Source organism: Manis pentadactyla, chromosome 2 (assembly GCF_030020395.1).
Source record: "Manis pentadactyla isolate mManPen7 chromosome 2, mManPen7.hap1, whole genome shotgun sequence".
In the NCBI taxonomy this organism is placed as follows: domain Eukaryota; kingdom Metazoa; phylum Chordata; class Mammalia; order Pholidota; family Manidae; genus Manis; species Manis pentadactyla.
In genome coordinates this window covers 30,059,782-30,084,330 of record NC_080020.1, presented here as the reverse complement: position 1 = coordinate 30,084,330, position 24,549 = coordinate 30,059,782, and the positions used below count along the sequence as shown (strand labels likewise).

General features: G+C 45.4%; 1 protein-coding gene across 1 annotated transcript in view; it reads right to left on the bottom strand.

Moving 5' to 3' along the window:
- Positions 1-5,169: 5,169 nt before the first annotated feature.
- Positions 5,170-24,549, bottom strand: part of LARP1 (La ribonucleoprotein 1, translational regulator) — a 58,384-nt gene continuing 39,004 nt past the window's right edge. Inside the window, exons 8-19 of the mRNA XM_036910101.2 lie at positions 23,884-24,028; positions 20,492-20,666; positions 20,205-20,374; positions 17,875-18,267; positions 16,928-17,051; positions 16,603-16,808; positions 16,060-16,166; positions 15,280-15,431; positions 12,913-13,057; positions 10,700-10,809; positions 10,388-10,515; positions 5,170-8,835 (exon numbers count right to left, since the gene is read on the bottom strand). Coding sequence (XP_036765996.2) covers positions 8,626-8,835; positions 10,388-10,515; positions 10,700-10,809; positions 12,913-13,057; positions 15,280-15,431; positions 16,060-16,166; positions 16,603-16,808; positions 16,928-17,051; positions 17,875-18,267; positions 20,205-20,374; positions 20,492-20,666; positions 23,884-24,028 — 2,065 coding nt within the window. The 3' untranslated portion in view covers positions 5,170-8,625. The remainder of the gene's footprint in view (positions 8,836-10,387; positions 10,516-10,699; positions 10,810-12,912; positions 13,058-15,279; positions 15,432-16,059; positions 16,167-16,602; positions 16,809-16,927; positions 17,052-17,874; positions 18,268-20,204; positions 20,375-20,491; positions 20,667-23,883; positions 24,029-24,549) is intronic.

Below are 24,549 nucleotides of genomic sequence, written 5' to 3'. Positions count from 1 at the left end.
AGGAGCTCACATGCCTCAACAAACAAAAAACAAATAACCGAATTAAAAAATGGGCAGAGGAACTGAACAGACAGTTCTCCAAAAAAGAAATACAGATGGCCAACAGACACATGAAAAGATGCTCCACATCGCTAATTATCAGAGAAATGCAAATTAAAACTACAATGAGGTATCACCTCACACCAGTAAGGATGGCTGCCATCCAAAAGACAAACAACAACAAATGTTGGCGAGGCTGTGGAGAAAGGGGAACCCTCCTACACTGCTGGTGGGAATGTAAGTTAGTTCAACCATTGTGGAAAGCAGTATGGAGGTATATCAAAATGCTCAAAACAGACTTACCATTTGACCCAGGAATTCCACTCCTAGGAATTTACCCTAAGAACGCAGCAATCAAGTTTGAGAAAGACAGATGCACCCCTATGTTTATTGCAGCACTATTTACAATAGCCAAGAATTGGAAGCAACCTAAATGTCCATCAATAGATGAATGGATAAAGAAGATGTGGTACATATACACAATGGAATACTACTCAGCCATAAGAAAAGGGCAAATCCAATCATTTGCAGCAACATGGATGGAGCTGGAGGGTATTATGCTCAGTGAAACAAGCCAAGCGGAGAAAGAGAAATACCAAATGATTTCACTTATCTGTGGAATATAAGAACAAAGGAAAAACTGAAGGAACAAAACAGCACCAGAATCACAGAACTCAACAATGGACTAACAGGTACCAAAGGGAAAGGGACTGGGGAGGATGGGTGGGTAGGGAGGGATAAGTGGGGGAGAAGTAGGGGGGTATTAAGATTAACATGCATGGGGGGGTAGGAGAAAAGGGAGGGCTGTACAACACAGAGAAGGCAAGTAGTGATTCTACAACATTTTGCTATGCTGATGGACAGTGACTGTAAAGGGGTTTATAGGGGGGACCTGGTATAGGAGAGAGCCTAGTAAACATAATATTCGTCATGTAAGTGTAGATTAGTGATACCAAAAACAAAGCAAAAAAAAAAAAAAAAAGGGCAGTTCCTGTGTGGTAACCTCCAACGAGTTCTACACAAGGGTATAAAGGGCATATAAAAGTGTAGGCAAAGGGTCTGTTTGTGTTTATACAGAGGATCAAAGCCTAATTGGGCTACCCCGAAAATGAACTAAGATACGATATGAAAAAGAACTTCCAACATCTGCACTCTCTGGAAGACTCATGCCAGAAGATGATCATCAAAAAACCCCAACAAAGATCCACGCACTGCTACAGCTGTAGATGCACTCATCCCACCAGTTCCTGGACTTGCCATGGGAATGAGGAAGGAGATATCTAAGCTGGCCTGTGCATACAGTAAAACAACAAATTTGACTGGATCTATACTGTTGGAACTCAACCAAGAATTTGGAGAAGTGCAAATTGTAGCGCTCCAAACTCTTACAACTACAGACTATTTACTGTTAAAAGAACATATGGCATGTGAACAGTCCCCAGGAATGGGTTGTTTTAATTTGTCTGATTTCTCTCAGACTGTTCAAGTTCAGTTGGACAATATCCACCATATCATAGATAAGTTTTCACAAATGCCTAAGGTGCCTTAATGGTTTTCTTGGTTTCACTGGAGATGGCTGGTAATTACAGATATGCTTTGGTTATGTAACTATACTCCTATTATGTTAATGTGTGTGCGCAATTTAAGTAGTAGCTTAAAACCTATACATGCTGAAGTTACTCTACAAGAAGATATGTCAAAGAAATAATCAATCTTCCCATGTTTTCTTCCGCCTGCTACTTCTACAGCTTTTCTTCTTCCTTCCTAATTACAACCCTTAAATAGAATTCGTGCCTCATATCAAATTTACCGAGTATCATAATTCTTCCAAGTGGTAAAGATACCTCAAGACAAATGCTGGGCATAGAAGCTACAGGGCATAAATATGCAAAGAAGTAAAAAGCTAACCTTTTCAAACAATAAGGCTTCCCTCTCACTTACCAACTTCACATTTCCCTGTATGGCCCCGGAAGATGACTGGTTAGCCAGAGACGGGTAAGATTCCTCAAGGGAGGGACAACCTAAGACAGGCACAGTCGCAGGGGGGCCATCAGGTGAGAAATTGGGGATCAACAGAGGTGAGGCTTAGAACCTCACCCCACCGTTCTCAGAGAAATCTTCTGCATACGTGGATGTTTTATTGCCCTGGTCTAGCTTGGATTAACACATAGTCTACAGGCACACACCTGATCATCTACATTTGCTCTCTTACAACACTAAACTATGTTTTCTACCTTTATCTTGTATCTACCTACCACTTCAGCATTTTATTAAAAATAATAATAATAAAGAGAGAAATGTGGTATCCACATATAAATCAAGTATAAAAACCAAATGAGTATTCATATTTGAACTGATTGTTTAGAGTTTATAATGCATGAGCAAAACCGAAAGTTTCTGTGATGACTGCCCTTGTACTGTTCACCATGTAACTTATTCATTATGTAAGAATTTGTTCTCCATGTAAGAACTTGTTTGTTATGCCTCAGAAGATTGGAGACTGACGAAAATTAGGCTTGGGGTGGATTAATGATTGTGCATTGAGCACTGACTCCCCTATACAGAATTTTATTGTCGTTAACAACCATTTGATCAATAAATATGAGAGATGCCCTCACAAAAAAAAAAAAAAAAAAAAAAAAAAAAAAGGACAGACTTCCAATGGTAAAATAAATAAGTAACCGGGATGTAATGTATAGCATACGGAATATAGTCAAGATATTGTAACAGCTTGGTAGGGTGATAGCTGGAACCTAGAATTATGTATATAAATGTTCTACCACTGTGTTGTACACTTGAAACTAATGTAATGTAATACTGTGCGTCAACTACCCTTCAATAAAAAATAATTATTAAAAAAAAAAAAAAAAAAAACTGACAATGGGCCAGCATATACATCCCAATCGCTCCTCAGCTTTTTAAAAACAATGGATATCACCCACACCACGGGCATTCCCTATAACCCTCAAGGGCAAGGCGTGGTAGAGCGCGCCAACCTGACCCTTAAAAATGCTCTCTATAAACAAAAAGGGGGAATAGGGGCAGACTTCAGATCCCCCAGAGACAAACTTAACATCATATTGTTCATTTTAAATTTTTTGACATTGGACAAAGATGGCCACAGTGCAGCAGAGCGGCATAATCGCCGTTCCAGGCCTAAAGACATGCCCGCAGTTATGTGGAAGGATGTATTGGAAGGATCATGGAAAGGCCCGGGTCCAGTGTTAATCTGGAACCGAGGCTCTGTTTGTGTTTTCCCACAGGACCGAAACAATCCCATCTGGGTGCCTGAACGCCTGACACGGAGAGTGGCAAGACCAGAACCAGAAGTGCGAGATGCCGATGCCACTGATGCTCATCCTGCTACTGATTCTTCAGCAGGCGATAGCGGAACCCAGAGAACTATGGGGTCTGGTGAAGGCTTGGCCTATTCCACTCCCGGTGACTGAAACTGCACATACCTTTCCTGCCTTTTTCTCTACCTATAGTACACTTAATCTCCCATATCTGCCCTTTGACAGCTCTATGTGTTGCTGGCATTTCTTTTCATAACCTCTCTAAAGCTGCCAATCGTCCAGGGAATTAGGCAAGATGCTATCCACCAATTGGTTCAGTGAGTTTGACGTGCTCACCGCTCAGCTACGGCTAGAAATACTGAATGTTAGTTCCTAAAAGGTAGAGGCGCTGTCTGTAGCTCAGTTTGCTGAAGCCATGCTAAATGCCACCAAAGCCTGGTCAGGCATGGGTGTTCTGTTCCATGCAATGGCAACATTGGAAAGTGCGGATGGCTCTGGTGCAGGCCATGGCAGCTATAGAAGAAGGCATCTCCCCTAGGGTGTAGCACAATATGTTGGACCAGTAGTCAAAGACGGGTAAGATCAGGAGGTACGCATACCAACCTAAGACAGGGCGCAGACCTTAGCTGTCTGTTGCCTTATGACGGGTAAGGATGCTGCACCTCCCTGACAACCTAAGACAGGCATGGTCCCCGAGCCTCATTGTGCTAAAAAACAAAAAAGGGGGAGATGTAGGGGCCGGCCTACGGCCGAGGCTGAGTCCCACTATGGCTGAACACCGCCTTTCCACTCTAGTTGACCAATGCCCTAAGATGGCGCCGGCTTAATGGGCGCCACCCTGCCTGGTTAGGTGGCATTAGCATAAGGAAGTTGCTCCTATAGGCTTGCATGATCTTGATCACCATAGGCCAGCTTCCTTTATATAAGGCATAAGCAGGAAAGAGAAGCACTCACTCACTCTCTCACTCTCTCTCTCTCACTCACTCTCCCACTCTCTCAATCTCTGTCTCCCTCTCTCCCCTCATTCTTCTTCTCATTCGCTCCCCCCGGCTGTTGCTTCTTCTCACTCACCTTCTCCCGGCCTTCCGAGCAACAATAAACAACTGAAGTGAACCAGGTCTGTGTACGTATCGCTGTCGTCACCGCCACAAGGGGCGAACGCGGTAGCACCTGAAGGACTGTGTAATTCTCTGGAAAAACATCTTGGAGGGGATGCTCAAACACCAGGCCTAACTTTTGGTTTTGTTATATACATCTAGACCAGCCTGGCATTCAGAAATGTCACTACTGCCAGCACCTGGCCTCATGGGTCAGGGAGCTGACCCGGACCCCGTAGAATGACAAAATGCTCAACTGTCATGCCTTTACTCCAGCAGGGAAGTCCGCTCAGCGAAGGGCTGTGCCAACCTCCATGAGGAATCACAGCACCCTTCCCGGCTGTCTCCTCACACAGTGCCAGGCCACAGCCAGAGCACGGAAAACCTGGGAGAGGGAAAAGTGGGCTGAAACCCTGGAATTAGATCTGTTGGACTGGTGCCTGTCTGTGCCAGCAACTGTCACTCCCACGTCGCACTTAAGACCCACGGTGGACATGAATTCAAGGCTGGCAGCTTTCAAGAACACTGTGGAGTTCCCCTGGAAGCACCAGCAGTCTTAGGAGCTGTCAGGAACCCCTTCCTTAGGCAGACCCTCAGAAACCCAGTGGCAGGGTCCTGCAAAGGTTTGAGGTGCATATCCCAAGTATGGGGTTCTCTGGGTCTGAGGGAGTGCTTAACCAGGCTACTATCCCTCACACGCAACAGCTGTAACCCAACATGAAAGACTGGCCAGTATCTTGCCTTTTCAAGTTTTTATTTTTATACATTTTTTTTGTATTAAAAAGAAAAGCATAATTACCACAAATTACAAAGGACTAAAGCAGGACTAGAATAATGAATGAATCACTTCAGCCTGGAAAGCAGATACTCTCAATAATATTAATGTTATAATACAAGCTCATTCAAGTATTTTACATTTTTTTTGTCCTTTTAAGTGTGATATCCTAGCACATGGTAAAGATAATGTACTATGAGCATAAGGTGGAACCTTCTCCGCAAAGCCAGATGACAAGTTTTCCTCTCCAGTGAGAAATGGGCTGTAAGTTCTCATCTTCTCTGCCTCTGCCATCAGCGTGGCTGAAGGAGAGGGTGAGGGCTGGGGCAAATTCAGGGACCCTTCCACACAGGAGATACTTCAGGGTACCAGATGATCCAGACCATTCTGCTCAGGCTTCTGGCAGAAAACCACACCCACCCTCTCTAGCTAGTCGTCTTCCTTGCCCCTTCCTCCTCCCCACTTCCAGGGCCTTCTGCTGAACAGCTTTCTTTTGTAAATCATCATTAAAGGGGGAAAAAAGAGCTACAATGAAACAAAACAAAGACAACAACTTTGACATGGGAGCTCAGCACAGGGATCTGAGCCCCAGGGGTCCAGGGTGGGGCAGCCATGCAGTCCCTCCCTACTGATAGTGCATTTGCTCCCAGGTTCAGGGGGCAAAAGACAAACCTGCCCCTTAGCAGGATTGAGGCACACAGACCTGATGTTCGATGCCCAAAGGTCACATGGGCATGGACCACTCCTGGAAGGGCACAGGGTGAACAGAAGGGTTTGGGCAGGCTGTGGCCGTGTCTCAGATCTTGGATCCCCATGGAAGGATGGTGGGTGTGAAGTGGCAAGCCCTAATGGCTCCTGCCACTCCTGGCTTGCCTGTCACAGATACATCGGTCCTAAATTCAAGTGTCTTCAGAAAGTGAAGATGTAAACTACTCTTTGCAACATTAACTCCTAACATGTTACACACACAAAAAAAATAATCAAGAAAAAAAGCTCCCCCACTCCAAACCCTCATCCTCAGCCTGTGTTGAGATGAAGTCCTCACCTCCCCATCCCAAAGGAGCTTCCTCTTTCTGGGGTGTCTGTGGGGAGGATCAGGAAGAGGATGGCTGCCCCCTGGCCTGGGAGTACACCCTAGACAAGAACAGAATTTCCCAATACCCACCAAGGCTTCCTCATGCCCCCAAACCCAGCAAAGGACAAACACTGAGGTTTCTGTGGTGCTGGATACAGTATAGGGCTGAGCGACCCAAAGGCAAGGGGATAAAGGTAAAGGAGACGGGGCACAGCGTCCAGTGTCTGGTACAATGTGGGGCTGGCACCAGACAGGGCACAGAAAAGACCTCAGATCTCTTTGTCAGAGCAGAGACGAGACATTCATCCTCAGCATTCAGACACCAGGTCACAGGACCTGAGATGGACTTTCCACACCGACCACCAGGAGGGCACAGATGGGGGAGGGCACAGGCCACAAGCAGTGAGGTGCCCAAGGCAGAGGGCGAGCCCTTGCCAGCCTGGGCTACTGTCTCCTACTCCCAACCTTTGGACTCGACAGAGGAAGCAACTGAAAGAGGGCGAAGGAAATGTCAGCGGTTGAGCAACACTATCATGAACTTCTCCATGCTGACAGGTCTCCACTGTGGGTAGACATGTCACCACGCCCAGCCCCGACACACAGCCGTCTGTGTGGGTCAGTCCTTCATCACCCTCCCGAGCTCCAATGTAGCAGACTCCAGCCATTCCAGTCAGTCACAGCCCAACCGAGTCAGTCTGCGGCTGGAGAAGAGAGGTCAGGCATATATAAACCTTCCTGATGTGGGGCTCCTCCAACTGGTAGTATCCCCCAGCCCCCAAATCTTCCTCACCCCTCGTTCCCAGGTGGGGTCATTAGAGGGTGGGCAGAGATGGCCTGCAGAGGGGGATGCAAGAGGGGAAGACCCCACCAGGCTCGAAGGAGGAGAATGGCATCTTTCTCCACCTTTTGTGAGACAAAGCCTCCTTGAGGTCTCAGAGATCTTTCAGGGCAACGCAAGAAACATTTTCAAGTCTCAGCTGCCAGGTGTTCACCTTTCCCCTGAGGCTGGGGAGACGGTCAAGCTGAGGACAAGTATGTTCCAAATCCAGGCCAACACTCTTCTCCAACAGTCTGAAGCAAATTTGGCCTGGGGATTCCAAGAGCAGGAAGAAGAGTGTCACGGCAGGATGGGGCCTGGCGTGAAGAAACAGCAAGCAGAGCAAGGACATGACAGCGGCAGCAGTGCACGGACACAGGACGTCGGCTCCAGTCGCCGCAACAGCAGGGGTGTTTTGGGCACAGCTCTGAGGCGAGCCGCCCCCGACTCTCTTGCCGAATGGCAGGAGGCACTGTACATGCAACTCAGTCCAGAGGAAGATTCTAGCCAGTCCAGCCCAGGCACATCCAGAGAAGGCGGGAACTCTTTGAGTTGACTCCAAGGAAAACAGGCATTTGGGTATTTCAGATTCCCGCTCCACAATAAGGCAACTTTTAAAAAAATATTATTTCGAAGAGCAAAACAAAAAAAATTCCAAGGGTAGGGGAAAGACATCACTTTCTGTGGATTAGGTGGGGTTTTCTGATTTTTTTTTTTTTTTTTTTTGGTTTTTATGGTCGATTTTTTTCCCCTGCCACCACCCGCCCATTTTCCCAAGGATGGAAATGTCAGAGAAAAATAAAATAAATCATCTTTCAATAGTCTTTTCTGGTATGAGCAGCGTCTCTGGGCTGAGAAGTAAGGGGTATGGGGAGAGGAGGATGGGGATAGGCTGAAACCTTCCCCCACCCCACTTTTAGATCCTTTGGTTTCCTTCTCCCAGAAAATGGCAGAAGGGCATGGTGGGACAGCAGGGAGAGAACGTGACAGCAAGCCCCAGATGGTCAAGGGGTTGGTGCTTGTGGGCCCAGGGGCGCTGCCAGAGCCTTGCATGGGACAGTGCTGGGGGGGGTGGGGCCCACAGGGCCTTCTGTGGGCTGCATAGTTGGCTGGAGGGGGCGCAGGAGGCTGTGGGTGAGGACCAGGGATGTGGCCTACCAGCCGCGGGCAGGGCTGCAGAGTGATTTTGGTAATCCAGACGAACTATCAATAATTTAAAACTTGATATATATATATATATATATATATATAAAAAATCTCCCCCCACCCCTCCCCCCCTTAGAAGAAGCTAGGATGTGAAGAGTCATGGAGAGAGGAGGGGGAAGAGGGTGTGTGGAGGCTCCTGCCCAGGGGCACCTCTGATAGCCCAAATGATGCACACATTACTACTCAGCACAAAGGCCCATCCTAATGACTCTAGGCCTGTCCCTTCTCTGTCCCCTCTCCTGGGACTGGGCACCCCTACGGACTCTCGCCCATCCTTCCATCCCCTCCCCACCCCAAAACCCCAGGGCTAAAGGGGCTTTTCACTTTCCCAAAGTCTGTACGTCCGAGTGCTGGCTTGTCCATTTGGCATCTTCCCGGAGGTGCTGTCCAGTGGGTGGTGTGGGGGGTTGGCTGATCATGGTGGCCGGCCTGCTGGAAGACTGGGAGGGACATCGCTTCCTGCCCTCACTGCTGCCACCTCCTGCTGCCACAGGATGTCGCTTGTGATTGCCCTCCTCACCCATGGGGGGCTGTAACAGGAGGGAGTCACAGGTCATTAGGGGACACTACCCACACCCCTTCCTTGCCAAGGCTATCTGGAGACCTCCTACTTCCAAATATAGTGATGAATGGGTTCAACCTTAAAAATGCATCACAAGGTTTTTTTAATAAGCACATCTCCATGCTAAGATGCCAACAAGCCCCATGCAGTTTTATATACACTCACTTATGGGGTCTCTATCACCCTTTGATGTACATGACAAATCCAATTTTACAGATGAGGCATGTGAAGTACAGAACAATAATCTGCCCAAGGTCCCACAGCTTCTAATTGGTGAAGCCAAACTCTGGACCAGGCCTATCTACCTCTAAAGCCCAGGCCTTTATTCATATGAGTTTCTGTGTGCTTCTGAGAAGGGATCACTGCTCAGGCAAGGATATGTGGAATGTGGCATGCCCTGTGTTAAGACATCTCAGTTTCAGAAGGCCCAGATGTCCTGAGGTTGCCTCATTCCCATCAAGGCCCTGAAGAGGTTGGAGATCTAAGTCAGTGATCCACTAAGCAACCATGATCCTGTCTAGCCTCACCACTTTGCAAGACGACTTCAAGACATTTCCTTCCCTTTCTGGGCACGAAAGCTAAGCCCTTTTTGTCCCACCCTGACAGGTCTTCCTATCACAAGGCTTCTCTGCACATTTGTCCCCCTCCAGCCCCCAAAGGTGGAAGTACTTAAGGATAAAAGACAATAGACTCATCCTCACACAGAAGGCCTGAGCAGCACTGCCACTACCTCACCACCTCGTGGCCTTCGGCTCATGCGCCCGCACAGTCACAATAACACTAAACCTGCCTACTTCACATTATCAAGGTTAGATGAGGCCAATGTGAAGTGTCTGGCACACACTACCCAGTCAGTGGCAATTTCATAATAAATGTGAGGAGTATTATTGCTATTTACTTATATTTGTCATTCTGCTAAAAGGTTCCAAGGGAATAAGATGACTGGCATTATAAACTCTTTGAAGCCAAGAGTCTTCATTCAGCTCTGGAGTCCCTGAAGCAACTAGCACAGATACCCACCCAGACACGTCAACTACCCAGGCCCTTGATACACACAGTAACAGTAACTCTGACCCACCACTGGATGTCACTATTGCATCATTGCTCCAAGATGGGGTGTGGGGGTGGGGGAAGAGAATAGGCCCTATTTATAAACTTTTGGAGTTGGAACTGGCCTCATCCAGAAAGAACAAATAAGTTTGTCTGGAATATTCACCTTGTTCAACTAGTAGTGGCTAACTAGGGCACAGCAGCAAGGAGTGTTGTGAGGTGAGGGGGAAAGAGCATCATGACAGCTTAGCCACATTAGGTGCAACCAGATATACAACCCCCTCCAATTAGCCTTCACTGTCCACTGCTTATGCTCTATTTTACAGATGAAGAAACCAAGGCCCAAATTTCAGGGGTGGGGGGCCCTGGGCTAGTAGCACAGCTGGGTCCAGAACCCAGGTATCCTAATCTCCAGTCCCATTTTCTTTACAAGACAATCAGAGTGAAAAAGATGAAAGGCTCGCACTCACATCCACTCGGAAGTCTTCGAGACGTCGGAATTTGCCGAGGTATTCTTGAAGTTTGGGGTCAATGTCCAAGTTTTTGGCTTTGGAATATTTCAAGAAGGCCCAGAACTTCTCCAGCCCATAGAGTTGGCCTGCAGGGAAAGAGGAGAGAGAAGTAGAGAGAAGCTGGGCTGTGAGAAGTTGAAACTAGAGAGGCTCAGAGGTGAGGGAGGTGTGTGCTGTGACACAGACAGATGCAGGCCCAGCTGGGGAGTGGAAGGGGAGGGGGCCTGCCTAGACGGCCAGGGCTTGCAGAACTCCAACTTGGGCTCTCACCGGCTTCATAGTCCTTCACGGTTTCCTCCTGAAAATCCTTGAATATGTCCAGCCGGAACTTCTTTTCCAGGCCATAACTGTAGTATCGAAAAAGGCACTCCAAACCATATCTGTAGGAGAACAGAAGTCAGTCAAATCAGGACACAGTCTCTTTATCTGTAAAACAGGGAAATTCACCTGCATAAAATAAATGAGCTATGGAACAGTTTAAACACATGGATTATTGATGAACTGGTAAATACTCTTTGAGAAAGCTAACACTTAATGCTAGTCTAAGTGGGTGCAGCATTGAATGTTTAGTTTGTCAGCGGTCAGCAAACTCTGGCCAAAGGAAAAGCAGTCCTCTGCCCACACCTATTTGTTTACAAAATGTCATTGGCTACAAGAGCAGAGCTGAGTAGTTGCAACAGAGACCTGTGTCCCACAAGGCCTAAAATATTTATTGTCTGTTCTTTACAGAAAAAGTTTGCCAATCCCTAGGATCAAGTCTCTGCAAAGTCATCTGACCGCACCGATTAGTAGGTTGGGTTCATTTAGCTGACTCTGAAATTTCACTGATAGGTACACATCAAGGAAATGACCAAAACAGCAGACTTAGATTTTACCGATGTGCAAAACTATTCATAGCAGAATTATTAAACAAAATTTTAATGTCTTAGAAACATAGTTAAGAAAAATCATGGTATATCTATGTCACAGAATACTACTATAAGCTATCAAAAATTAAATGTGAATACACACTGATGGGTACTGAGAGATACTTGGGATATGTTATCAAGTGGAAAACACATGTTTCAAAGTGATACATGTAGAATGAGCCCATTTAAAAAAAAATTAAGGTATCATTGAAATATAATCTTATGAAAGTTTCACACGAGCAACACTGTGGTTTCAACATTCACCCGTATTATCAAGCTCTCCCCCAACCCTGTTGCAGTCACTGTCCATCAGCATAGTAAGATGCTATAGAGTTATTACTTGTCTTCTCCATGCTGTATTGCCTTCCTATATTGTGTGTGCTAATTATAGTGCCCTTTAATCCCCTTCTCCCTCCCCAACCAGCCTCCCCAGCCCCTTCCCTTTGGTAACCGCTGGTCCCTTCTTGGAGTCTGTGAGTTGGCTACTCTTTTGTTCCTTCAGTTTTGCTTTGTTGTGATACTCCACAAATGAGTGAAAACATTTGGTACTTGTTCCTCTGCTTGGCTTATTTCACTGAGCATAATATCCTCTAGCTATATCCATGTTATTGCAAATGGTAGGATTTTTTTTCTTCTTATAGAATGAGCCCATTTTTATAAACAAGTATGCATATTTTACATTTACACAGGCATACAAAGTGGAAGAGCGCACATTTGATTATATTAACACTAGTTATCTTTGGGAGGTAGGATACTCAAGTGATTTCATCTGTAATTTCTAAACTTTCAACAAAAAACATGTGATAATTTCTTATGAGAAGGCAAAAAATCTAAATATTTTAACAACTTGGAAAAATGCTCATGCTTATAAATGAATACACAAAAAGGCATTCACAGGATGGTCTACATAAACTAAATAAGACAGAACATTAATAGTGGTTGTCTGAAAATACCCCCCAGCTTCTTTTAACATTTCTGTGCTTTTTGAATTGCTTAGAGAGAACATTTTATTTGGGAAGGGGGGATGTCTTTTAAAGTTTTTTAAAATAGCAAAAAATTTAAAACAACCCAAGTATCTATTAACAGGAGATTGGTTAATTATGGTATATCCATACAGTGTATGACCATACAGGCTACAAAAGAACAAGAAAGTTACCTGTGGATGTGGAATGATCTCTAAAACATAGCATTAAGTAGAAAAGCAAGGTGCAAATAATATTTAGTAGAGGCCATCTTTTGTATAAACAAAAGGAGGAGTGTGGGAGACTTAGGTGGCATGTCCTTGCTTGCACAGGCAATGTATTTTTAGAAAGGACTCACAAGGTTCTAACAGACTGGGTACCTGAGGGGGAAAGGGACTAGATGGCAGGGGGACAGACATGAGGGGACTTCTCACTAAATAACCTCTTGACTTTGAATTTGACCCATGGGTTACATATTACTCACTCAAAAATAACAAAACTGTTTATAGAGTATATATACAAGAGATCTCTAGTTAGCTCTGGAAGCAGTCCGACCAGGGACCCCTTACTGCCCCCAGGCACCAGTCAGAGGTCCCATCCCAATCCTGCTCACCTGTAGCCTTCTTTGGCATCCTCCAAAGCCAGCTGCTTGAACTCTTCATACATTTTTTTGTTGAAGTGATCTCGGAGGAAGAAGGACCAGAAGCGGAAGAGAGTGTTCATCTCCTGAGATTGGCCGATGCCCAAGCGTTTCCGCTCTGATGGGACAGAAAGGAGGAAAAGATGTGTCAGGGCCAGGCTGCCCAGGCTCTGGGGAATAAGTGATTCCAGGGCTCAAGGACCTTGGTCCTTTCTCCTGCACCCCCTCAATTCCCTTGCTCTTCACCAGCCCCTGCAGTCCTTTGGGAGATAGTTCTTGAGCACTAACTACTGTGTCAGGCCCTGCTACTGAGCACTGGGCCTCACCAGAGGCAGGTGGCATCAGCTTCTGGACTAGGTCACCTTGATCTAGCTCTTCACCTCAAATGTATTGCTCTCAAGCCTCACATATAGTTACATCAATGAAAAGGATGAACAAATAATTTGTACATTCCAACAAATTATATTCATTATTCAATACTAATTATATTAGAAGTCTTACAATATTAATAACAAAATGATGACATTAAAAAATAATGTACAAACACCAAAGCACATACAAAAGAAAAAATACATAAACCTGGTGTCATTAAAAGACTAAAAAACTTTGTGCTTCAAAGGACATGATCAACAAAGTAAAAAGACAACCAACTCAGAATGGGAAAAAGAATTTGCAAATCATGTAACTGATAAGAATTTGTATCTAGAATATATAAAGAACTCTTACAACTTAAAAACAAGAACAAATAATCCAGTTAAAAAATAGGCAAAGGATCTGGACAGATATTTCTCCAAAGAAGATAATACAAATGATCAATAAGCACATGAAAAAGTACTCAACATTATTAGTCATCAGGAAAATACAAATCAAAACCATAAGGAGCTATCACTTCACATGCACTAGGATGGCTGTAATAACAAAGATAAGAGAATAACAAACATTGGGAGGATGTGAAGAATCAGAATCCTCGTACATTGCTGTTGGAATGTAAAATGGTGCCACCACTTTGGAAAACAGTCTAGCAATTCCTCAAAGGGTTAAACACCGAGTTACCATATACCCAACAATTTCATTTTTGCACCCAAGGTAAATGGAAACCTATATCCATATAAAAACATGTACAGCAATGTTCATAGCAGTATTATTCATGATAGACAAAAAGTGGAAAACCCAAATGTCTACCAATTGGTGAAAGGATAAACAAAATGTGATCTAGCCAATAATGGAATGCTATTTGGCAACAAAAAGGAATGAAGTACTGATACATGCTACAATACAGATGAACTTTGAAAAAACTGTGCTAAAAGGAAGCCAGCCACAAAGGACCAGATATTGTATGATTCCACTTTTATGAAATGTCCAAAACAAACAATCCATAGAGACAGAGTAGATTTGTGGTTGCATAGGCCTGGGAGGAACCGGTGGGGGAAAAATGGGAAATGAATGGTTAAGAGACAGGGTTTCTTTTTGTGGTAATGAAAATGTTCTAAAATTGATGCCGGTGATGGACATACAATCTTGAATATACTAAAAGCCACTGAAAAACATACACACACACACACAATGTAGATGAACCAAGTCATGTTTTGCTGAATGAGAAGGGGTGGGGTTGGTTAGTAACTACAAATGAACGTTAAGATGGTTTTGAACGTATCAACAGCCAACATGAACATAAACCTACAGATAAGGCGCATCTCCTTTTGTGATAAAAAGAAACATGTGAGGGCATCTATAGAGGTTCTGTCCTTACACTATCTTCTAGAACAGAGGTCAGCAACTTTTTTCTGTACAGGGACAGATAATACTTTAGCCTTTTCAGGCCACATATGGTTTGTTGCAAATTCTTGTTTTACCCCACAATCCCTTAAAAATGTAAAAACTGTTCTTATTAGCTCAGGCACTGTACAAAAATAAAAAATAGGCTGCTAGCCAGATTTGGCCCACAGGCCATAGTTAGGCAACCCCTGTTCTAGAGAATATATACTTCCTCATGCATACCCTTTTGTGATGGACAGTGGGCCATACTGGACAATGACTAAGTTGGCAGTCTTGCCAGAAATTAGAAAACTTTTGAATTTTTTTTTTACCTACAGAGGAAGGTCAACGAATAATGTTCTAAGTACCAAATTCTTTTAGCCTCTCATATTTCAAAACTACCTGGCCTGAGTCTAACGTCAATCCTTCTTGGTAAAATGTCATGTCACTTCTTTAGCCTTTGAGGTCAGAGAAAACAGGATCATGGGCTGTTTTTATTAAAGGCTATTCCACCAGCCCATACAATCTGGATCCAACCACGGACCCAAAGGCTCCACCCCGCCCCTCCGCCCCTATGCTTCTTACCATTAAGGCAGCGCCTACGGTACTTGTGGTAGACGTGTTGTGTGAAGCCGTTTTCCTTGAGCAGCTCATGGGAAGGATGCTGGAATTTGGGCAGTGACTGAGGGGTACAGCCATAGCTGCCAACCGCAGGTGTCCCTTCAGAGGGGCTGGAGCTAGAGGTCATGAGCAAGACAGTGTCATCAGGTTCCTAGTCTTCCAGGGAGACTAGGTCCAGGGTAATGGAGCTACTCAATGTCTAAGATCTACACATTGCCCAAAACTGAGCCTTTAAATCATTTAACTTTCTTTAGTGAGCTATTATCAGTTCATTATCTATATTTTTCTTAAAACCATGCCTATTTTCAATCTACACCATCCTTGCAGGGAGTAGAGTACACAGAATGGACTCCTGAGCCTTGTTTTGAAGAGGGAACAAGGAGCACTTATTCTAAAAATAAAAGCAACCTGGGCCCTACCTGCAGAACTAAGTCAGTACACATAGGGTAGGGTCCAGGGGGCTGTATTTTTATTTAAATACCTGGCTTATGTGAGGTAGACAGCAGATACCCATGTCTGAAATCAATTTATAGACAGCCTCTGAGAGAATCTGGTCCCACAGGGCTGGGCCAACTGAGGCTTTCCTTCGCCCAGGCCATGGATTAAGCTCTCTAGACTTCTTTTTTGGACTTAGATGAGGGCCCCTTCCTTTAATTTTGAGACCAAATAGGTTCTTTCTTCACTTCCTGGCTCTCCCACCCAGCCTGCAGTCGGCAAGACCTCTCCTCTCCACTGCCCCAGCACCTGATGGAAGCAGTCCGAGGTCTGTGCTCTCGGGAGTCCATCACCCAGCCCACGTGACTCTCCAAGGGTGGGTTTGAGCTGTGTCTTGTCTTTCTCTTCCGAGGCATCTGCAAAGGTCAGTCCAGGATTTGTTATTAATCGTACTCATACAACTCTGAGGAGCATCAAGCATTTGTAGGACTAAGACCCCTTTGCATGTGTGAGTTACCTCACAATACACAAAGCATTTTCGTGTGTATTCTCTCATGATACCTACAGCTGTGAGACAGGCACTCACACGCCTATTTCACCAGTGAGGAAACCAAGGCACGGGGGTGAAGTGATTTGCCCAAGGACCCAGACCTGGTCAGTTCTTCACAGGCCTTATAGTGGCCACACGGGGCCACCACTCTCACACCCAGTCTGTTCTGCAGATATGGTCACTGAATCCCAGGTGGGCCCATAGCACTTTCTTGGCTCAGATCGGGCAAGGGAGAGAAGCAAAGCACTGGAATGCAGATAAATGGGCCCAAGACTCACAGCAGCCAAGCAGGAGCACCTCACCTTGGCATCTAGGGTCCGCCCTTCCTTCACCACTGGGTAAAACCGTGATGTCTGGCTTGAGTCTTTGAGCTGAGGTGTCCGGGGAGTGCGGGGGGTCCTGGCATTGCGGTAGTTTGGCGACTCTGGGACAGTGGTTGGTAGAGAGCGGGCAATGGTGGAAGGCTCGGGAGCACCAAACAACTTGTTGGCCAGGGCGTCAGTGGGAACTGACAAGACAAAGCAGGGTCAGTAGCACGGGTGTGCCTCTAACTGTCCCTCGAAGGCTGCCCCCCATAGGGCTCCAGACCCTGCCACCCACACCAGGGTCCCAGGCATCACCTCTCACCTTGCTGGAAGCGGGGTGGTCCAGGAGGGACCTCCTGGTTGGGATCTACAGGGGGCTCAGGGGTTAGTGTGTCAAACTGCTCCCGGCTGATCATGTTGACTTTCTTGAAGTTCTCAACTTCTTGCTGCAGAGGATATGAGATGGGTGGGAAAAGAATATTACTAAGATGGCTGTCTGAGCCTGTTTAGGGATCAAGGCATGCAGGAAGCAGGAGAGGGCAGCTCCACATCTACGTATGTGGAATTCTGGTCCCCAGGCTCTCTGCTGCCCCCTCATTCCTCGCCCCAGTTACCTGGGGCACAAGTGTGCCAACCCAGCAGAGCCAGTCCTTCCTGGCTCCCCTGCAGTAAGGCTGAGATCAGGACTCCAGCTCCCCAGGAGCTTGCTGCAGACCCCTGACTCTCTGCCTTCCACCGTCTCCCCACTCAGCAGCTGTGCCACTGTCCCCTGGCTTCCACCAAACACACGGCTACTCATACAGGCTCACCCAGTGCCCGTGCACCCCGCATATCCACAGCAGAAGCCTACAACAGAGGTTGCAACTGTTTCCAGGGAGCAGTGATTGCTTGTGAGACCTGTCTTTTCTCCATCTTCCACACTCAAAACAAGCTCTTTAAAAAGTCATTTCAACTCTATGTATGCCTAAATATTAAAGAACAGAAATGATGACCTAATCCTATTCTCTTTTCCACAAGCTTCTAGCAGACTGTTACACTCAACATAGATGCTAGTGGTGTGATAACCACCCATCACACACTGGCACAGTTTTCGAGGTGTTTACACATCTCTTCTCACTCTTAATGCCCGAGCAACGCATCAAAGCTCATCCTTTCTCCATATACGAGGACACTGAGGCTCTGCACCCAGGTCACCCAGCTCATCAGCCTTCTGCACCAGACGTTCCAGGCACCCAGGCCCTACCCACCACTGCCATGTCCAAGCCTCACCTTGATCTGGGAATACTCAGGTTCGAACTTCTCAGTCCACAGGTCCTGCTCATAATAGAAGAGCCCATCATTAATGACCTTGGCTAGCTCAGCACTCATCTTGGCCCGTGAGGTGTGGTTGCCTGTGCGGTCCCCCCCCGGGTGCCGGCGCATGTAAGGTGGTGTCTGGGTGACAATGAGGATCTTGTTGACATCCCGGTCATCAATCTCATAGTCGGAGTCCTCGTCAGACCAGGCGGTGAAGGTGTTCTTCCGCCCATCCATCTGCTCCATCTCCTCATCAAACAGGAAGTCCAGTTCCTCTTGCTCGTCCTGATCCTTGGGCATCAGCTGCTGAGAAGGCAGCTGCTGAGGCAGAGAGGTTGGGTGGAGGAACCTGGGCTCCTCAGACTTCTAGAACGGGGACAGACCAAGGGGAGAAGGAGTCACCAGTGGGGGTGGTCCCTGAACCAGGCTCTGTAGCTGTGCCCTGAGAGGCTGTGGCCACATCACCAAGTCACAGCTGTTGGCCTTGGAGTCAGCTTCATGAGGAAAGGATGTCTCATGGACTCCTGGTCTCTCTACTCCCAGCTCATAATACAGTCCTTCATGAACGAGGTGACAAGTTCCTTTCAGGTACTGCACTGGGACCTACCTTTACATCCTACACAGCACCTAGCTTGGGAGTGGACACATAATGGGAGTTCATCCATTTATCCATCTACCCAGCATTTACACATAAACCAAAAGCTTTGTGAGGCAAGGACCACAGCTGCCTTGCTTCCCATTACATCCTCGGTACTTAGAGATTGGAACCTGGCAACAGCAGATGTTCAGCTATGTGATGAATGAGCAAGTGTCCACTGGTACCAAGCCCTGTATGAACAACCTTAAAGCAGAATAATGAACAAGACAAGGCCCTTGAACTTAAGGAGCTCACAGTTTAGTGGGACGAAAAGTCAATCACCCAGCCAGCCAACTGTAATGTGGTATATGGTAAAGACTATAAGTAGCCTTTGTAGAAGTACACAGAGACTTACCCAACTGGGGGTGGGCATGAGGACAACCAGGGAAGGCTTCCTGGAAGAAGCAACTACTAAAGGATAGCTGTAAGCAAGCCAGATGAAGGGACAGAGTGTGCTAGACAGATGGAGCAGCACATCCCAAAGGCAAGGGAAAACAGGCCTTTCAGCAAAGACACTTCAGAGTGCCGATAGGCTGAACTGCTCTGAGACTTTGGGGAAGAGGCATTGGTCTACCTCACAGCATGTATCTAAAAGTCAATTCCCTACTGTGCAAAGTCCCATATAAACTCCAAACCTATTCTCTTTTAAGGTCCAAGATGGGCCAGGTGGGAGTGGGAGCTCTTCCAGAATGGGAGCTAACCCCAGCTCCTTCCTTCCCAAAGCCTTCACAGTCTGCAGGCATGGATCCCGTAAGGTCCTTGTGCGCTTACTACCTTTCTTCTCATGACTCTGGCCTGATCCCTGACACTTTCTGAAGAAACACAGCCAGAACAGACAGGGAAAATGGGGTACAAACAGGCAGGGAGGGAGGAGATGAGGGAGGCGGTCACAGTGGTACAATGGAACAGGGAACACAGAATTCCACAAAGTCCAAGGTCATCTCTGAGGCCTCCTCACAAGCCCCACACCAAGGACACTCTGAAGAGGGGTTGTGGGGCAGTGAGGGATGGAGCAAGTCTGCTCCTAGAGAAGGGGCAGCAATTTTAGCTTGAAAACGCAACATTTCTCTAACAGTGGGCTCCATTTGTACTGTCTGTCTATTCCTTTACTATTTCTAGAGGAGTCTAACTCCTCCTTCCTTTCATTTGAAGATGAGGAAACTGAAACAAGCTTCCCAAGGTCACCAGCCAGCAGGGACAGGAGATCTGTGTTCTAGTTTACACTAACTTTACATCCAGGCTGTCATCTGCTCCCTCTCCCTTTCTTCTTCAGAGGGCCTGAGGGGCATAGGGGACAATGACGACACATTCTGGGAAAAGGCACTTAAAATGCAGCTCCAGGGATGTGGATGGGGAAAAAAGAAAAGCCAAGCATCAAAAAACCTGGGACACTGCTGCCAGAGGCTGCATGGTCTCTTCCTGTGAAAATGCCACCCAAGACCTCACACAGTAAGGGCTGCCCTAAGTAGTATCCCCTACCTGTTTACAACAGACAAAGAAACAAGCCCATCAGCTTCCCTGCAGTCACTGGGGACCTCAGCTCACATTGCAACCACGAGCCCCACACCAGTTCCTCAGAGCCCAGAGCCCTGTGTCTATGTGACGCCCGCTTCAAGAGCTCCAGCCCAGCCCCTAGGACCCAGGGTGAGTGACAGGCCTTACCCACCTTGGGTCGTGCTGGGGAAGGCCGAGGCCTCTTCTTCACTTCAATCCAGTTCTCAGAATCCAGGTCAGGCAGGCTGGCAGACAGCCCCTTGGGCAGGGTCTTTAGGTTGCTGACCTCCTCTGTTTTGGTTGGCACTGGGGTGACTGCACGGGGAGAGCCAGGCGCCGACTCTGGAGGGTGGAAAGGTGAAACCTTCATCCTGCTAGTCCTCCTCCTGACCCAAGAAACACTGCTGGCCAGATCACCAGGGCAACAGGGACGCACCCACATGCCAGCAGGGCACCTACCTGTCTCCTTCTGATAGTGCTGGCGGGGCACAAACTCAGGGCAATTGAGAAGCTGGGAGAAATCAGTCTGGGAATAATCAACTATCGGAGGACCAGGAAGAGGCCATTTCTCTGGCTCCTCTCTCCTTCGGATTTTCTCATCAACAATCTCCACCACCTTGCTGTCCTTTAGGGCCTGCAGTGGGAGAGGAGGGAGAGGATGCACTGGAATGACTTGGATGGACTGAGATCTTAGAAACTGGAAGACTGACTAGGCCCCCACGAGCTTAGGTATGAGTGCTGTGCTGGCAGAAGTATTAAAAAAACTGACACCACTTTCCAGGACTAGTGGACAAATGAGATGTTCAAACTTAGGAGGGTACTAACATGAAAAACACAACTGCCCTTTGGTCCTGCCATTCCAGTTTCAGCAATCTGCCCCAGAGAAATACTTGCACAAAGAGTTGACAATATGTATAAGATGTGATAAAAGGTGATTCACAGCACCATTGCCTGTAATAGAAAAAACTGGAAACCACCTAACTTGCCACATCATAGACAATTTAAATAAATTATGGCACATCCAACTCAATGCAACACTACCCAGACATTTAAAAAAAGGCTTCACATATACTGAGGTAGAAAGAGCTGCCACAAGGTAGTTTTGAGTTTTTAAGTTAAAAACATACAAATACATACACATTTGTAGGATTCACAGGTAAACTGCTCTGAGTGTTTTTATCTCTGGGAGAAAAGGTAAGAATAGAGAGGGGAGGGGAATTTTCTTCTAAAAAATCTTTTAAATGGAAGAGGAAAACATTTCAACATGTGACAACATACTCTGTGGGTGAGGATGGGGAAAGAGGCTGGTGAGAATGCAAGAGACACAACCCCTGAAGAAAGGGAGTAGGGCAACAACCAGCTGAACAACGCACGCACCTGCCCTTCAGGCCAGCCAACGTGCTTAGAGTACCTACAGCAAAGACACAGAGGCAAAAATGGGAATAGACAGACATGCAACTAGCAACAGGAATGAAGAGTATCTTTCCATTACATACTATGCAGTTAGCTCCCAGCTATCTTAAGTCAAAACAATAAAAGAGGTGAAGAAATGTGTTATATGTTACCATTTATCTATGAAAGGGAAGGATACCAATACATGGAGAGGCATTTGCTCATTTTTTTTTTAATGGCAGGATAAAAAAAGGTTGGCTATAGGGGAAGAAAGCAAAAAAGGTGAGAGTTTTAAACTGGACCTCTATGAATGTATCATGTTGACTTTGGAATATACCATACAACTGTGTAAACATTTTATATAAATGTAAAACAAAATAGAAATCACAGGAGGAGGGGGAGAAGCAATCTCTAACTTGAGAGCAAAATTTTCAAACGATTAAAAAAAAGTAAAATATCCTTCAAGTTAAAGAGATAATCACAAAAGATTATTTCAAATAACTTGAAAATATAGTCATTTGAGTACATAAATAGAAAAGACCTGTTTTTAGTAGTAGTACAGGTATTATTACAAGAACAATGTAATGAACTGTGTATAATAATGTATAAATGATAGAACAAATGAGTAATTATGTTGATCTCTCATGTTGATGTTATTAGGAATGAAGATTTTTGGCATGGGAGAAAGAAGTAGTTACAAATAAAAGATCATTGGGGTTAATTAAAGACTGTGTAGTTCTCAATTTTAATAGAACATAGTCTAATCTCATGATGTATTAAAAAAACCCAAAAAATTCTAGAAACAATATCCAATGAAGTATCAATAAACACCCCTAATAACTCAAGAGTTTAGTATCTAAATACCATAAATACCATTTCCCTAAAATAGAAGACCTAGATCCTACAAAAAAAATGGCCAATTCCAAATCTGGGGCAGTAGATGTACAAGATGAACCAGGGTCCTACTGGCCAAAGATGGGACAATTTTTTTCAGCATATTAACTGCAATTGATTGAAATAATTATGTTTGAATCTGTAAGTTTGTAATGATGCTAGATGACAGTGAAACAAAAACCTCACCGGTCACCTTTGAAGGTTATTAAGGGTCAGTTCAATTCTGAAAACTAGTCAAAAAAGGGAAAGATCGAGCATTTATCTGCCCTTTCCGTACAAACCATACTTCTTGGTAACTGAATAGGTGATGAGGCAAATTTCCTTCTTAAAGAGGTATTCCAGCTAACAAGTGAAGACAGATCGATATAATTAGACTATTACCACTTTGCAATCCCTAATGAAATAACGTGCAGTGATCACCAGTAGCAGCTTATACCACAAGAGAGATGAAATGAAATGCTATGTGCCCCTTGGGCAAATATATCATTATATTCTTTACCAGGAGGAGAGAAAAAAACCAGCAAAACCTGAATGCGATCAGGCCTCTAGATCACCAATTTAAAAAAATTTTCAATGGAATGAACATTTGATAATATTAAGGAATTATTAATATTTTTACATGTGATAATGATATTGTGATTATGTTTCTTATAGGTCTTTATCTTAGAGACAGAACCTATTAGAGACAGAAGAACATGTTAAATGAAGCCACTGTACTCTGTGGGAAATTCTACAAGACATAGTCTTGTATGCCTTGTATGTCTACAAGACATCCTCCTTTAAAACCCAGTTCCAATGTTAGTGGTCATTTTCCCTTCTGCTCCTGAAAACACCACATAGCTGGAATGATCCATTTCCTTGTACGGCTCCCCCACTGGGCTGCAGCCAAATTGGTAGTCAAAATGGGCTATGGGGGAAACAGGTGCCATAAGGGAGAGGAGATCCCTGCCCATCGCCCCCACCACACTCCCTTGGACATCCCAGAGTTCAAATAATAAACTGCAAAGAGAGGGGGAAGGGAGACTTAATAAAAGTAATTCACCCATCTTATTTGGATCCTGAGTCTCACAAACTATTAAAAATTTTTTTCACAAGCAGGGTGAATTTTCAATGGAATGAACTTTTGCTAATATTAAGGAATTATTAATATTTTTACATGTGATAATGATATTGTGATTATGTTTCTTAATAGGTCTTTATTTTAGAGACAGAAACTAAAACACGGAAGAAATGTCAGGTTAACTGAGGTTTTTTTCAAAGTAATTTGGGAAGGGAAACAGGTAAGGGGATAGATGGAGTAAGACTGGCATGGATTGAAAACTGCTGAGGCTGGGCAATGGGTTCATTATTCCATTTTGTCTACTACTACAAATGCCTGAAATCTTCCGTATTAAAAGGGAGAGAGAAGAGGAAGGGAGGGAGGAAATGAGGCTGGACAAGCCTTGGAACTTCAGCAGAAGTAATCAGATGGGACTCTGGGAGTTTTCTGCATTGGCCCTAACTCAAGCTCCAGAAGTAAGGACTTTTCTTTCCCCTGCAGCCCAGCCCCGGGGAGGGAGACGTACCACAAAAATGAGTGAAATGTCAGTGGTGAGGGCCTGCACTCGGTGGAAGGAAGCAATAAGAGTGATGGGAAGGAAACCGTCAGCATCCATTTTCCGTCGCAGGAAGAAGTCTCGCTCTAAGTTGTCCACGCTGAAGTAGTATTCACTAGGTGGAGAGGACAGCCATGACTACTGCATCAATCATGAGTATGTCTTCCTTGTTCTGTACACCCCAGGGGCCTCACACACCTCTGACCTACCCTGAACCTATTAAACATACTGTATTTAGGGCTGCAAAGAGATATTATCCTTTCATGGCTACTTAACCTTGGGCCAAACCATTCCCTCTACCCTTCGGCCTCTTTGTATGCCTGGCAAACTCAACATCCTTCTTTAAAACCCAGTTCCAATGTTGTTGGTCATTTTCCCTTCTGCTCCTGAAAACACCACATAGCTGGAATGATCCATTTCCTTGTACGGCTCCCCCACTGGGCTGAGAAGACACCGTACTGGAGTAGTTTGGAGCTAAGGTTTGCAATCAGACAGAAATGGATTCAAATCTGTACCTTGTTGCTTATTAGCTATGAGACTCTAGGCAAGTTACTGGGCTGGTTTGCTCATCTATAAAATGGGAAAAGACACAGCTCATAGGAATTAAGTAGACAACTGCTTAATTAAAGAAAGAAA